The sequence below is a fragment of the Nesoenas mayeri genome (genome assembly GCF_963082525.1).
Source record: "Nesoenas mayeri genome assembly, chromosome: 4".
In the NCBI taxonomy this organism is placed as follows: domain Eukaryota; kingdom Metazoa; phylum Chordata; class Aves; order Columbiformes; family Columbidae; genus Nesoenas; species Nesoenas mayeri.
Window position 1 is genome coordinate 575,672 of NC_137540.1, and position 14,691 is coordinate 590,362.

The 14,691-nt window shown below is 54.2% G+C and overlaps 1 protein-coding gene across 1 annotated transcript in view; it reads left to right on the forward strand.

The window, feature by feature from the left end:
• Window positions 1-14,691, forward strand: part of SHROOM3 (shroom family member 3) — a gene marked incomplete at both ends in the record, with an annotated part of 118,584 nt that overhangs the window by 78,424 nt on the left and 25,469 nt on the right. Inside the window, one exon of the mRNA XM_080343723.1 lies at window positions 12,226-12,345. Coding sequence (XP_080199849.1) covers window positions 12,226-12,345 — 120 coding nt within the window. The remainder of the gene's footprint in view (window positions 1-12,225; window positions 12,346-14,691) is intronic.

Below are 14,691 nucleotides of genomic sequence, written 5' to 3' on the forward strand. Positions count from 1 at the left end.
GGTAAAAGAAGACCTAGCAACAGCATACAAACAAAAGCCCAAATCTTGCCTGTGTCACAAGCAGGGGTCAAATATAAATCCAAGTATCTACCCTGCAAGACGTGCCACCGTCATTGCACCCAGCGGGAGCTCCTTTCTGAGACGGCGGACAGAGGAAGGCGGCTCTGTCCCCAGGCTCGGCACAGGTGACTGCAGCCTGGCCGAGGCTGAGCCGGGCTGGCTCCCTCCGGCTCTGCACGGCTGGTGCGCGGTGCCGTCGCACACCCGCGGCACAGCGCGTACCGCCGCTCGGGGAGAGCGACTCTGCGACGTTTGGAGTTTGCCTTGGGAAAGCACGGCTTTGCTTTTTCCCGTGCAGACGTCTTTGGCCCAGGAGCACTCTTACTCTGTGCTAATTCGGGTGCTTAACGCGCTGCGGTCCAGACTGCGGGACGGTGCTGCTGTGTGTCAGGGAAGAGAGCAGTTAATCCAGCAAAGCCGCTCCAGACCAGACAGAGGTGTGTGTTGAGAGGTAGATGGAAAGGAAAAGATTTTCCGGGGCCCAGTGGCTTTGCTGTGAAGGATGGCAAACCTTCGGGCTGGAACCTGTGGGCTATCACTGTGCGAAGTATAAAAAGAGCTTAGTTTCTAAGTGGTTAATGAGTTTACTGCCTTGTTTCTGTCAAGGGTTTTGCAGGGCGATGCTGATTAATGTGTCATGCCCTTTCCCCAAGGCTATCCCCTTCCTCTTCCACCTCACCAGGCTCAGTCTGACACCATTTATTAGTCTACTTGTCCCTGATTTGTGAGGAATAACTATTGACAGTGATGGCTGCTTAATAGGATTTGGGTTCACTGTTCCCTCTGTGAAAGAGTTTGGCGCTTCTGACTCAACCGACAGTTTGTGTTTGGGAATGGCTCCATCAGGACTTGATTTGGAGGGGCTTTTGTGGGGTTTTTTTGGTTATGTCTTTGGGTTTGTTTGTTTTGTTGTTTGGCGAGGGTGGGCACAGCATGTCCTGTGCGTGAGGAGGCTGAGACTGGAGAGATGCATTGCTCCCTTTTCCCCTATTGACAGGCAGAGCAGAGGTTTCCAGACTGACTGTCGATCATGGTGTGTCCCTAGCAAAGATGTGGCTTCCTCTGAGAGGGTGCAGGTGTTCACGCTGAGGAATAGTAAGGGGAGACCCTGAGCTCATCCAGGTGAGTGTGTGGGCTTCCCCGGCCTCTGTGGGAGCAAATCCCGGCTCCAGGCTTTGCTTTGAGCCCAAGGAGGCTCAGGGTCTGGGCTTGGGATGGTCAGACCCAAACGCAGTAAACGAGGTGGCAGAGTGGAGTTTTCCTGTTGGCAGGGCACACGGAAGCTCCCGCAGACAGCTATGTACAGCGACGGTACCTGCAGTACCTTTCCAGCAGGAGGAAGGCAGAGGTCTGGTTATGCTGCATAACAGTAGAGCTAGTCCTAAATGACCTGAAATTTGTACATTCCCCGGTCCTGTGATTAACAGAAAAATGTTCATGACTTTGTTACTGTTAGCAGTTGTTCACGTGTCAGCGGTGGTGGTATTAATCTTGTTCCTGATGTGTAAGACCTCACGGTGTAGAGACACCAGGTGAGTGTTTCCGCAGCCGTGCGTGCAGACAGGCAGCGTCCCGCGGGCCGGCCCCGCTGGCAGCTGCCCGGGGCTCGCTGGCTCCGCTGGTGGTTCCTCCTCCGCTCAGTGCTGATCCTCCTTTGAGTGGTGTGTGTGAGCAGCCGGGCGAGGGGCCCGAGGGTCCTGCTCTCAGACCGTGTGTCCTGTCGCCCCTGCACTCCTCGTCCCATTCCAAACTCTTGCCAGGTAGCTCTGGTCTCGGCAGACTGGCAGATGCTAAAAGTAATTTGAGTGGCAAACAGATATTTAGATTTTTCTTTTAGCTTAGCCCACATTTCTGTCTCACCATGTGCGCTCTTTGAAAGCCCAAGAGTCACGGAAGGCTCGCAGGGCAGAGCCCAAGCCTGGGCACACTGTGGTGACTGGAACGGCTTCCCTTGCTCAGGCTTCACTGCCTGCACTGATCTATAGCTGCATTTATGGCCCAAGTGATGCAGGGGGACTGTAACCACAGCAAACTCATTTTACTCTTGAAAAATAACAATGCAAGGAGGTGAGCACCAGACTGCAACTGTGCTGCATTCAGCAGGCTTTTGTTTGCTCTGTGCTTAAACCACGCTCAGTGCACTCTGTATGTACCTGAAAACTCAAGTCTTTTCTGTTATTGCCAGGTTATTTTTTGCCCTCCCTGCATAGGACATTGGTTTTCCACAGGACCTGCCCAGGTAACGTGGTGCAGAGGTGTGATGGAGCAGGGACAGCGTTTCTTGCCTCGGGGATGGATGCACAGCTAACAGACGTAGCTGGGTTCTGTTGTAACTGTGGTTTTCCCCTTGCTTGTCTGTCGTACCGTCCCTGAGAGCTACAGGTCTTTGAACCCTATGCAAAACGATGCTGCAGGTGCTGCAGAGATTTTGTATTTGCAAAGCAGCTGGCTAAATCCTTGTCTGCTTGCTCAGCCTCTCTCATTTGTCACTCCAGCAGTCTCCTGCTGAAGTGCTGAGGAACTCACTGGGTGCTGTGTTGAGCACGGGGTTCAGGAGTCTGTCCAGGCAGAGGCGGCTGGGTGGGGTGGAGAAGCAGCTTGTTAGAATTAGCTCCTGTTGTGGGGATTGGGCATTGCTACGCTTGGGAAGGTGACTTAGGTCTGTAAAATGCACTCCACCTCTCGCGTTACTGCAATTAACATCCGGCGTGCCAGGAGACACTGCGAAGTGGTCAGGGTAGAGAGACAGAGACAACTCGGCTGCAGACTCCAGTCGTTCTTGATGCTGAACGTCCACCATACCTGTGAGAAACGTGAATGAGGCTTTCTTCTGCCCACTCTGAATCGATGTCTGGATTGTCACTTGCTCAGTAGGAACCATTGAGACCAGTTCTTCAGAAACCAGCTGAGCTCCGGCTCCAGCACGTCAGTAACGCCCGTCTTTTCCAAGGAGAGCCAGCTGCTCGGGTGAGGTTTCAGGGCAGGTTCCTTCAGGCGCGGTGTGTGCAAGCCAGGGACAGAGATCCAGCTGTGCCGGTGGAAGAGATTAATGCCCTCGCTCGCTCATCTGTGCCAGAGATCTCATCCATCTGCCACTGGAACAGTTCCTGTAAGCGCTCCCTTAATCTTTAGCTTTAAACCATTTAAATTGCTGGTCTGAACTGACCTAGTTTGTTTTGCCTTTAACGCGTTAGGAAGCGCTCACGCGAAGCAGTGAAGCACCCAGCTCCTCTTTGCTGTCCGAAAGGTTCCCGCTGAGGGTTGGTCTCACCTTTCGGGTGTCGGGTCTGCACCCCATGGCCAGGTCGCAGGTGGGATCAAGCCCTGCATGGCGTTCAGACCCCTCCCTAGGACATTCCTTTTGTATCTGGAAAATAGCGCTGCTCTGAAGGGTGAGTGTAAAAAGAGTCATTCTGGAAAAATAGCTTCTGCATATGGATCTCTCTGTGAGCATAATTTCTTCAGCAGGGAGGGCTTGTGGTCTTTTGCCATGGAATTGCTTAAATACTCTGATCCCAAGATGGAAAACAGCTCTTATTTTGTATGGGTATGGCTTTTGCTTCCTTTTTATGGCTGCCTTTCTTTGTAGGAGCTGCATTTCTCTTTCATTTACACCTGTCCTTCACAGCCAGCTTATGCTTTGTGTTGTGTCATGTACGAGAAGGTGAATGTTGCAATTCACACCAAGTGACTTTTGATCAGCATGATTCAGCATCGGGATACCCCAGAACCTGTTCATATGAGGTTATTGCGTGTGATTGTCCTGGCCTCAAAGGGAGAGAAGCATTAATTGCCCTTCTGCTTGCCTGAGCTCTGCAGTACATCACCTTCCTTTTGGGGACCTCTGACTAACAGATCTGAGCACTCTGCACCTCAGACAGAATTGATCCCAATCTGTATTGCCAGGCCTGACAGGGCTGATGGTCCTGAGCAGCCCATGAAGTGGAGCGGTGCTCCGATCCCCTAGGCGAACCCCACAGCTTCCCAGTGGGCCCATGGGACTTGGTGTCATCTGAGCTTTTCCTGGTGGGCAAGAGCGAGTCTGCAGATGTGTGAATCCTTGTGAGGAGAGTCGGGTGCAGGCGGATTGCACTCCCCTCATTTGGGTGGTACCATCCAAAGACCGAGCACCTCAGCTGTCATTTCTCACCTCCTGAGAAGGTGAGCTCTGCGCAGAGTCGGTGCTGCAGCACTGGGCATTGGGAATTATCACAGCAATTATTATTCCTATAATGAAAGGAGTGACCTTTTGTGATATATCAGTGTCTCCACCTGGACTGGCGGGCTCCAGCGCCTGGCCAGGCCGGCTCTCTGGCTGCCAGCGCAGCACAGCCACTGAGTATAATTGAGTATAACCATAAACCTCTATTACAAAAAGCCAAGAATCGGGATGCAAACTAATTTCTCAGCCCTACAGGTTCTTCCTTCCGTCCAGACCCAGGTCTCTTGGCAGGGCTGTGCAGGGAGGGCAGCGCAAGCAGGGACTGTGTGTGGGGGTGCGTGCCCAGCCGCCCCTGCCCGCCCGCTTCGCACGCTGTCGGAGCGCCGTGCAGACACCGCGGTTCAGAAAGCCTCAGTTTAGGGTGTTTTAGAAGTGCGGCAGCCTCTGAGGTCGAGGTCCGGGTGCAGTGGAATGCCTATTGTCAGACCTAAAGACCAAAGTGAACAGTACATATTGTGGACCCAAATGCAGCTGGCATGAGCCAAAAATGTGCATGTGAGTGCCTTTCTAAGTACCCAGTAATCCTCCAGGGCAGAACGAGGATTAGGTCTCTCTCGCACACAAAGAGGGAGTTCATTTTCTCAAAGATCCCTTGGCCAATACCAGATTAAGTGAGGAACCCAAATGAATGCGACTACTCCTTTCAGCCCTCTGCTTGCAAACAGGTACAGCCCGGAGCAGCTTGTTTGTGTGGGTCTGTGCAAACACAGCGCCGCCCGATTGTGGGATTGAGGTCAGGCCGAGTCAAACCCATCCAGTCTCAGAAAATAGAAAGCCAGAAAAACGCTGGACAAGTGGGACTAATGGTTATCGCACAGTCAAAACGTGCTCTCCTTCCTCTGGACTTTGTGCATCTGACACTGCTCACTGAAGTCATTCAGGTTGGAGTTGTGTAAGTGAAGAGCCCTCCTAGAAGGAAACCTGGGAGTCTCAATGAGTTCCACGTGGCTTCCCGGGCTCCACATTTCTTTGCCCTGACATACGGCACGTAGGAGCCTTTACATTGGAAGTGGTGGATGAAAGAGTCTTTCCCAGGGTTTTCACAGGTAGGAGCCTGCTGAGTTTTAAGGTGCCCATAAAATAGTCTTGACTTCCTTATCCGCCTTGTTAGACTGTGGACTTGAACCTGGCTCTTCCACGTCTCAGGTGAGTGGCCTAAGTGTCAGGCTTGAGGCTTTACCCAGAAGCAGCGCCTTTTCCTGGCAGAAGCTTCAGTGCGAACCGCAGGCCCTCCAAAGAAAAGTTTTAGTTCAACTTAGGAGAATTTTTCTGATGGAAAAATGGTTTTGTCTGTGCATTTCCAGCTGGTCCTGGCTCTTTGTCTGGCTCGGGGGTACAATGAGAGCAGACTAACAAACCTGTGCTGGCAATGCTGGTGCCAACTAAGACCCCCATGTGCCCTGTCCAGGAGACAGCCTGGATCTTAGTGCTCTGACACCCAGGGCACTTCCACTTCAGCTAAAGGAGATTCTGTGAGCGTGACAGATAGGTGGATTATGGGCTATTTCTGGAGTGGCCAGAGGAGGTAAGGAAACAGGAGCCAGGTTAGCAATCCTGTCTTTGCGGTTGAGGCGCAGCGGCGGATCTGCAGGGCACCCGCTGGACAGCGCAAGGTGGGTGCTGCGGTCCCTCCCCTCCCACAGCCCGAGCCCTCTCCTTCGCAGCGAGGAGGAGGAGGAGGAGGAGGAAGGCTTGCTGTTCGCCAGGACGTGAGGGGCTGGTGGAGGAGGCATTTTCATTCACAAGGAGACGTAATTCCAGCTCACCAGCTGCTGAGATGGCGGGATGGGGACAGGCAGAGGTGGAGCTGCCCAGCTGTCCTCATGTCCCCTGACGGAGCTGGGCTGTCAGGATGTGACACTGTGTAACGGGCGCTGTGGGATGGAGCGGCAGCCTTAGCCTGCTCCTCCTGGCAGGGCTGTGGGGCTGAGCTCTGCGCTGCTGCTCCTGGTTTCTGTGCTGGAGGGGGTTTGCCTCTTAGTTCTGATTTAAGACAAAGAGAAAACCCATCAGGAAATGCCTATTGTAGAACTCTGAAGAAGAGTTCCTTGCTTAAATCTCAATTTCAGAAGCATCAGCGTGTGAGCATTTACTTCTCATTCTCATAGCGGTTCTAAACACTCCTGTCGATCTGGAATGATTTAAAAATCAGAATTTAAGCTCCATCCTCTTGTCTAGGAAAAGCAGTGGGCTTAGAGGTAATGAGACATTGAAAATTACGAAACCTATTAACATTTGGGGGTCTGATCCTCAGGGACTAAAGTCCTTTATTACCATGCAGCAAACTTGACAGTTTAAAGTAAGTTATTGTGACTCCAAGAGGCGGAGCCATTAGGAAAAAAACTATTTTTAAAAGTTAAAAAATGGTACTAATTTTTTACCTTTGGCCCAGGTGCTGCTGATAGACGATCTCAGCTCTATCCCAAACTCACCTGGAGCTGCAGACAGACAGACACAGCAGAGCAGGGGATGGTGTGCAGACAGAAGCAGCGTTAGGCTGGGGTGCTGGAAACAAACGCTCTGAGCAGAAAGAGCTTCAGGAGTTTGGTTTTGTGAGGCTTACCTGTGCAGAATCTCTCCTCTTTGGGACTTGCAGCCAGGCAGCTGAGCCGACACCGCAGCGTTTCCTTGGTGGAGCAATGATTTGCGCTGCTTCCATTGCTCAGGGAACTATGAAACTTGGCCTTTAATTCCTTGAGACTAATATCTCTGCAAAGCCTGGTTCAAACATAGCGGTTGGGGGATCTGCTGGGCAGAGGAATGCACCCACACCTATTGACGAGGCTTGATTTAGGAAGCCAGTCCCTACTGGAATGTGGAGATTATAAATAAGGATAAGAAAAACCAAAGAAGGTGAGAAAGAAGCGCCTAGAAGGTTAAGATAAACAGTATGAAACCGTTTCAAGTATGCAGGTAACAGGAGGTCAGCACAGGAGGCAGATAAGGCAGCTGGCGAGCTCCGAGTCGTCTGTGGTCAGAAGCAAAGGATCTTCTTAAAACATCAGGCATTTTCCTAAGGCATTTCTTAAAAAAGACTTAAATCTGTAGTACTGTGTCTTTGGTGTTGGTCGAGCAAGCACCAGGAGAAAAACCTAATGGCATATTTTTAGATAAGGGGAAAAGCTGAGCAGAGTGTCTTTGTGCAGCGAGTCATTAACGTGTGTGGCATTACGTACCAAGGGCACCATGGAAGCAGCAGGTATGAGTACCGGCTCGTAACTAAACACGAACTTTGCAGAAAAGGAAGGATTTTGGAGTCAGCCGCCAGCCCCAGGTGGAGGTGGAGGAGTTTTAAATAGGCTGCGCCAGGTGTCCTGCTCTCCAGCTTTGGGAACCGCACGATAACAGAAGAAAGGACTGCAGGCTGCTCCTTGCCAAGGGTACATTTAGCTTTGCATTTGTGATGCTCTTTGTGACATCCCCAAATCAAAGGCAGCCCAGAGCTGCCTTAGGAAACGGTTTAGGAATGTCTCAGGCAATCTCGTGGGCTGAGTGCTCGGGTCCCTGGCGCGGGCGTGGGGCAGGGGGCTGTGCGTGGGGGGGCAGCGCTGGGTGTGCGGGGCCGTTTTGGGGCACGTCCCCCAGCGCAGCCTCAGGTGTTCACCCCCTGCGCTGCCCCATCCTGGCGACCGTGTGCTCCGCCGGAGGAAGGACCCTCGTCTCTTGTGTTCCCCACTGAGCTTGATTAATGGTCTTATTTATAGACTGGCTGATTAGTTTTCAATGTCTTATTGAGCCTGCTGTTCCACACAGAGCTCAGTAATTACAGTTTTTTAAGAGGCTCGAGAAAAACTGCATTGCATTTCCTTCTTACCCCCCAACAACAAGTGCAGAGCCCATGCGGACACTAATTAACGTGTCTTTGTCTCTGCGAGGTAAAGCCCAAAGCTCTGCGGGCTGGCGAGCGGGGTTCATCCCGCTGCTCCCCCGGGGGGCCGGGTCTGTGTGCATCCCTATGGGGACGCTTGGCAGTGACAGGCTCGGAAAGCTGTGCTCACAGGCTGTGTTGTTTCCTGCTTTCTTCATGTGTTTCGAAACCTGTAGGCGCTTTCTCATTTTTGTTTCTCAGGCTGCTGATCACTGTTTTTAATGTATTTGGCACAGGGGCAATTCCCCTGTCCCAGGTATTGTTACTGACCCCTCCAGAGCTGAGCGGAGGGAAGGCACAGCAGCTTCGCACGCAGCCGCGGCACAGCTGCGTGGGGCCGGGCAGAGCCTAAGTCAGGGGGGTTTATTGCTGATCCGAGGTGTCTCCTGTGATCATGGCAAAGATCTTCTACCGGGCCAGCATCTGCTTTCAAACAGGTTGAAACAGCGTTCGGAGAATCGTCTCAAAGAAACAGCTTTGACTTTGTGTTTTGGTGTTGGGAGGAGGGTTGTGGCCGTTGGTGGCACCTTGGGACGTACAGTTCTGACGCGCACAAGGGTTACCCCAAATCAACGAGGCAGGTATGGCTTGTTCTCCCCTTTAAACTAAGGTCAGGTCACCCCAGCATCGTGCTGTCTGTGAGGGATCCTCATCTAACTGTCTGTTCTCCTCACTGCCCCGTTAGCAAACCAGGGAGGTGCAAGGGACGGTGGTTCCCAGGGTGCGAAGGGCGGCCTGAGAAGGTCAGGATGTGCCCTGGTGTTGAGAGAAGCGCCTCTGCTGGGCTCCGTTCCCCGTCATGGGATCATGCACCCGCACTGTCACCGAGACACCTCGTTAGGCTCAGCACGGTACGCAGCAGCCTCACCGCAAGCCTGAGCTGAGCTTAAACACCTGTGGGGCTCCTTGTCACAGAATCTCCGGGGCAGTGCTGTAGGGGCAGAACTGCAGTTCTTTGTGGCTGGGACCATCTCTCTTAAGCAGGGGACTTGGTCCTCTAAACACTACAGCCATAAATATATTTTGCTTCCAAAACTGTACACCTGTTTGTATGTATAAATTGAGTATGTACAGTCTTTTAAATCTTGCTCTCATCTGTAGCAGCTCTCGTGTCCTTTCTCTATCTCGCAGTGAGATCTCCCCAAAAAATGAGGAGTTTTTCATGGTGGACTTGGTAAGGAAAGAGAACCGGAGCAGTTAATGGCATTGGCACTTGACAGAGCTGCAGGAAGGGCGGTTGTGCTGCTGGTGAATAGCAAGCTGGTACAGGAGCAGGTCCCTTTCTAGTTGGGTGAGCGGCTTGACATCATCTCCCAGGGGAGACAAAGAAGAGTGGGTTTGGTACACGGAAAGAAAAGGCAGCTAAGGTGGGATTCGGGGTAAAATTTGGATGGAGATAAGCAGGGTGAGCAAAAAGGCCGTTCCGGACCAGTCGCTTTCCCTAATCTAGGTGAAAGTGCCACTGCGCTTCCCTGCTATATCTCATCCGCAATGTGAGGCTTAACATTCCTGCCTGGCACGTGGGGCTTGGGGCGGGGGCGCGGGGGAGGACCGGGCGGACACAAAGACGGCTGGCCTCTCAGCGCAATGGCATCCCAGCCATCCCAGCCATCCCGAGCCCCCCTGCCGGCGTGTGCGCCCAGCCTGCAGCCCGCTGAGCACCGAGACCATCCGGTGTGCGCCCAGCCTGCAGCCTGCTGAGCACCCAGAGACCATCCGGTGTGTGCCCAGCCTGCAGCCCGCTGAGCACAGAGATCATCTGGTGTGTGTGCCCAGCCTGCAGCCCGCTGAGCACAGAGATCATCTGGTGTGTGTGCCCAGCCTGCAGCCCGCTGAGCACAGAGATCATCTGGTGTGTGTGCCCAGCCTGCAGCCCGCTGAGCACAGAGACCATCCGGTGTGCGCCCAGCCTGCAGCCTGCTGAGCACCCAGAGACCATCCGGTGTGTGCCCAGCCTGCAGCCCGCTGAGCACAGAGACCATCCGGTGTGTGTGCCCAGCCTGCAGCCCGCTGAGCACAGAGATCATCTGATGTGTGTGCCCAGCCTGCAGCCCGCTGAGCACCGAGACCATCCGGTGTGTGCCCAGCCTGCAGCCCGCTGAGCACCGAGACCATCCGGTGTGCGCCCAGCCTGCAGCCTGCTGAGCACCCAGAGACCATCCGGTGTGTGCCCAGCCTGCAGCCCGCTGAGCACAGAGATCATCTGGTGTGTGTGCCCAGCCTGCAGCCCGCTGAGCACAGAGATCATCTGGTGTGTGTGCCCAGCCTGCAGCCCGCTGAGCACAGAGATCATCTGGTGTGTGTGCCCAGCCTGCAGCCCGCTGAGCACAGAGACCATCCGGTGTGCGCCCAGCCTGCAGCCTGCTGAGCACCCAGAGACCATCCGGTGTGTGTGCCCAGCCTGCAGCCCGCTGAGCACAGAGATCATCTGATGTGTGTGCCCAGCCTGCAGCCCGCTGAGCACCGAGACCATCCGGTGTGTGCCCAGCCTGCAGCCCGCTGAGCACAGAGATCATCTGGTGTGTGCCCAGCCTGCAGCCTGCTGAGCACCCAGAGACCATCCGGTGTGTGCCCAGCCTGCAGCCCGCTGAGCACAGAGACCATCCGGTGTGTGTGCCCAGCCTGCAGCCCGCTGAGCACAGAGATCATCTGATGTGTGTGCCCAGCCTGCAGCCCGCTGAGCACCGAGACCATCCGGTGTGTGCCCAGCCTGCAGCCCGCTGAGCACCCAGAGACCATCCGGTGTGTGCCCAGCCTGCAGCCCGCTGAGCACAGAGATCATCTGGTGTGTGTGCCCAGCCTGCAGCCCGCTGAGCACAGAGACCATCCGGTGTGTGTGCCCAGCCTGCAGCCTGCTGAGCACCCAGAGACCATCCGGTGTGTGCCCAGCCTGCAGCCCGCTGAGCACAGAGACCATCCGGTGTGTGCCCAGCCTGCAGCCTGCTGAGCACCCAGAGACCATCCGGTGTGTGCCCAGCCTGCAGCCTGCTGAGCACCCAGAGACCATCCGGTGTGTGCCCAGCCTGCAGCCCGCTGAGCACAGAGACCATCCGGTGTGTGCCCAGCCTGCAGCCCGCTGAGCACACAGAGATCATCTGGTGTGTGTGCCCAGCCTGCAGCCCGCTGAGCACACAGAGACCATCCGGTGTGTGCCCAGCCTGCAGCCCGCTGAGCACAGAGACCATCCGGTGTGTGCCCAGCCTGCAGCCCGCTGAGCACACAGAGACCATCCGGTGTGTGCCCAGCCTGCAGCCCGCTGAGCACACAGAGACCATCGCAGCGCCATCGCCGCTCCTTCCACACACACTTTGCTCCAGCGGGGGTTCCCTGGGCTGGGGAGATTTTAAATCAGTGCTTACACATGGAAGCCAGTGAGAGTGCAGGATTGTTTCAGGCTCTCCTGTGCCTGCGGGAAGGAAGGAGCTGAAGTGATGGTTACGCGATGTTTGTGTGACTTCTGCGTGCATTTGGTCAAGTGGGGTAAATAGTTGTTTGCTGACTTTGTGGGAATATCAGTGGGGGGGCAGGCTTCTCTTCCTTTCTCTCCCTGTGTGGACCTTTCTCTGAGCTTTTCTCGTGTGTTCACAGCATTTCCTGAGCTCGTGTAAGGTGCGGATAGGTGTGAGGTGTCAGCTCTTGTAAGGTGTGTGGATAGGGCACATCCTGCAGTGAAGCTTCTGAATTCCACAGTTCGGGGTTGTGGGCCCCAAAGCGCAGGTGCAGAGTGATGAGTTTTGTGCCGTGGATGCAGGAGCTGATCTCTCTCATGCTGCAGTATTGTGCAGCTCCTCCAAAACCGTGATGAGGGGCTCTCACAGGGACTGACCGCTGCCAGAGTATGGAGAGCGAGGCCTCGCTCTTACAGCCTGCCTGGGCAATGGCGGAGAGGAGAAAGGGGATACATGTGGCTTTCTGCAAATTTCTTTTTGCCCTTTATAAAAACTAGACGGATGCCCGTGCCTTGCCCCCTGCACCTCTATGTTGCCTTCTATCTCAACATGCTTTTTCAGCCCAGGGTATGAAGGCTGAGTATTTTGTGCGTTGTTTTTTGCACGGCCTTGGTTTCTTTTGGCAGGGACACGCATGCAGCCGAGGGATGCGCCGGCCTGTCTGCCAGTCCAGCCGCTGTGACCGCTGACTTTGCGCCCAGCGAAACCACGTGGTCGGGAGGAGTTAAGTTGCGGCTGAAGACCAGGTGAGAATGTGTGTATCTGTGTCCCTATCTGCCCACCTTTTCCCAAGGCTTCCTTGCCCTCGGCACGGTGCCAGGGAAATGAATTCATCAGCGTTGCTGGATGTCAGTAACTCCTGCACAGATCCGGGTGTAAAACAGTCACTGCTCTGGCTGCCATCAGGGTGAGGCGCTGAGAAGGGGCTGGAGGAGGTGTCCTGTCTCCCCAGCAGCGCTGTGTGTGGTGGAGAAGGTCGGCACACATGCAGGACCAAAGCGTCTCCGTGCGAGCGGTGTCAGGCTGCTGTGGCGCCCAGCTAGGCGCCTGCCTCCCCAAAACCACCTGGGACTTTGTGGAGGAGCTGGGTGTTCATGACACCCTGCGGAGTGCCGATCTGCATTTTCAAATGGTTAACAGTCTTCCGAGGCCAGTTTCCTGAATTGCTCTGGATCGGCCAGTGTGCCCGATTTCTGTGCAGTTTAGGACCAAATCTAACGGCATTTACTCAGGCAAGGCATTTGCTGGCATCAAAAGAGCCTCTTACATCAGTCAGATGGTAATCCGGATGACCTCATAGGTTTTTGTGTCTCAGGCCCTGAGATTTGCACCACAAAGTTGGAGCAGTGACTTTTATTGGCAGCATCGCGTTCAGACCTGGCCTTGCGTAAAGCCAAGAGGCGGCCCTCGTTGGCTGTAGCCGGAGGAAGCGCGGCCCCGCGCTGGCACCGAGCGGCTCGGGAGGGACTGCGGCACGGGAGCTCGCCTTTGGTTTTATCAGCGAGGAAGCACTTGCGGAGCAAACTGCCCGACCTCAGTGGAGTTGCTGCGCTCTGCCCGCTAGGGACGCTGACCCTGTGCTGCTCTTCCACCAGCGTTCACGCGTGTAACCTCAGCAAATGCCTATTGCTTTCCTCCAGCCGAGGATTTGGACCATAGATGATGTCTCTCTGGGCTGCAGCAGACCTTAGAGGCTAAAGTCTCTCCTCAAGCTTGTTTTGTGAGGGAGAGATTGATCTGTGACCGGCTTATGGGCTCTGGAGTTCCTGAGATACGTGACCCACATTGAATTTGGGGAAGAAGCTCCCATACATCCACCACCTTCTATAGCAATGAGTGTTTCAGTCTATGCCCTCTGTAAATCCTGCTTGCCTGTCAATCCAGTAGCAGATCGCCACAGAAGCTCCGAAGTTTAGCGTTTCACTTGGATTAATTTGTATTTGGATGCAGAGCCGATGTTGTGCTTTACTTTTCTGGCAGTGTCAGAGGCGGTGTCTGCACGTCTCGGTAGTTTAGCTGGGGCTGAGGCTTTGGTTACAAACAGGAAGCTGTTTAATGGGTAAGAATTGGGGTGTGGGAGGGTATTTCGGGCTCGGCCGCCTTTGCTTTGGCCATACCCGGGTGCAATTCTCCCACCTGTTTACTTACAGACGCACCCAAGGCGCTGAAGGCGACAGGCTGTCAGAGTCCCATTGGTTTCTGAAATTGGGGGTGATGGATGAATGAATGACCTTAGTCCAAGGGGAAATCCAGGGCTCAGGGCCGGTTTCTCGGGTGTTGCAGTTGAGCTCTATGGCAAGGAGCAGCACGGTACCATTCCGCCGTCCACCCTCCCGAGAGTACACACAGTGATTGCTCATTTCCTCCGCTGTGCAAAATAAATAAGGCCAGGGAGGTGTTGCCAGCCAGCCCAGCCACGTTACTACAGCTCTGCCCATTGGCAAAGGGCAATCTGAGTTGTGAAAGGGGGAAGAATTAGGTCTAGAAATCCAGATCCAGGGGTGTCTTTCATCAAAAAAATGGTTATTACCAAATTGGTTAGAAGTTTCCATGGGGAGAGGACAGATTAGTTGGCGGTTCTGTGATTTTAATGGTATTAGATCACTGCAGATCTGCGGTCGCTCTCTCTTCAGTGCTGTAGGGCTCAGTGAGATACTCGAGGATGTCACCTATCCCACCCGCTCCTGCAGGAACAGTGGGAACATGAGTTCCCATCTAGGACTAAATCATGACTTCCCCTGGCTTGCTGGAACTTTAAACTCCCCTTGGAACCTTGTATCCGTGTTTTTTCTTGCAGTACCTCAGAAATCCATGTGTTTGTGAGCTCCACACACTACAGTGTGTACTCAGAGACATATAGCCGGCACGCACACCTAAAGGACCTTCTTCTTCTCTCCTGTGTATCATTTCTACTGTGGCACTCTGGTGTTGAGTTTACTAGCGTTGTCTGTGGTTTGCAGCCCTGTAAGTGGGAGGAGAAGCCAGCTGCCGTCTGCAACGCCCTGATCATCCCCTTGGTTACCTGCCGTGACTCATTGTCCACGTTTCGTTTGGGTAATCAGGCTCACGGGGCAACGATTCCGCTGCCAGTC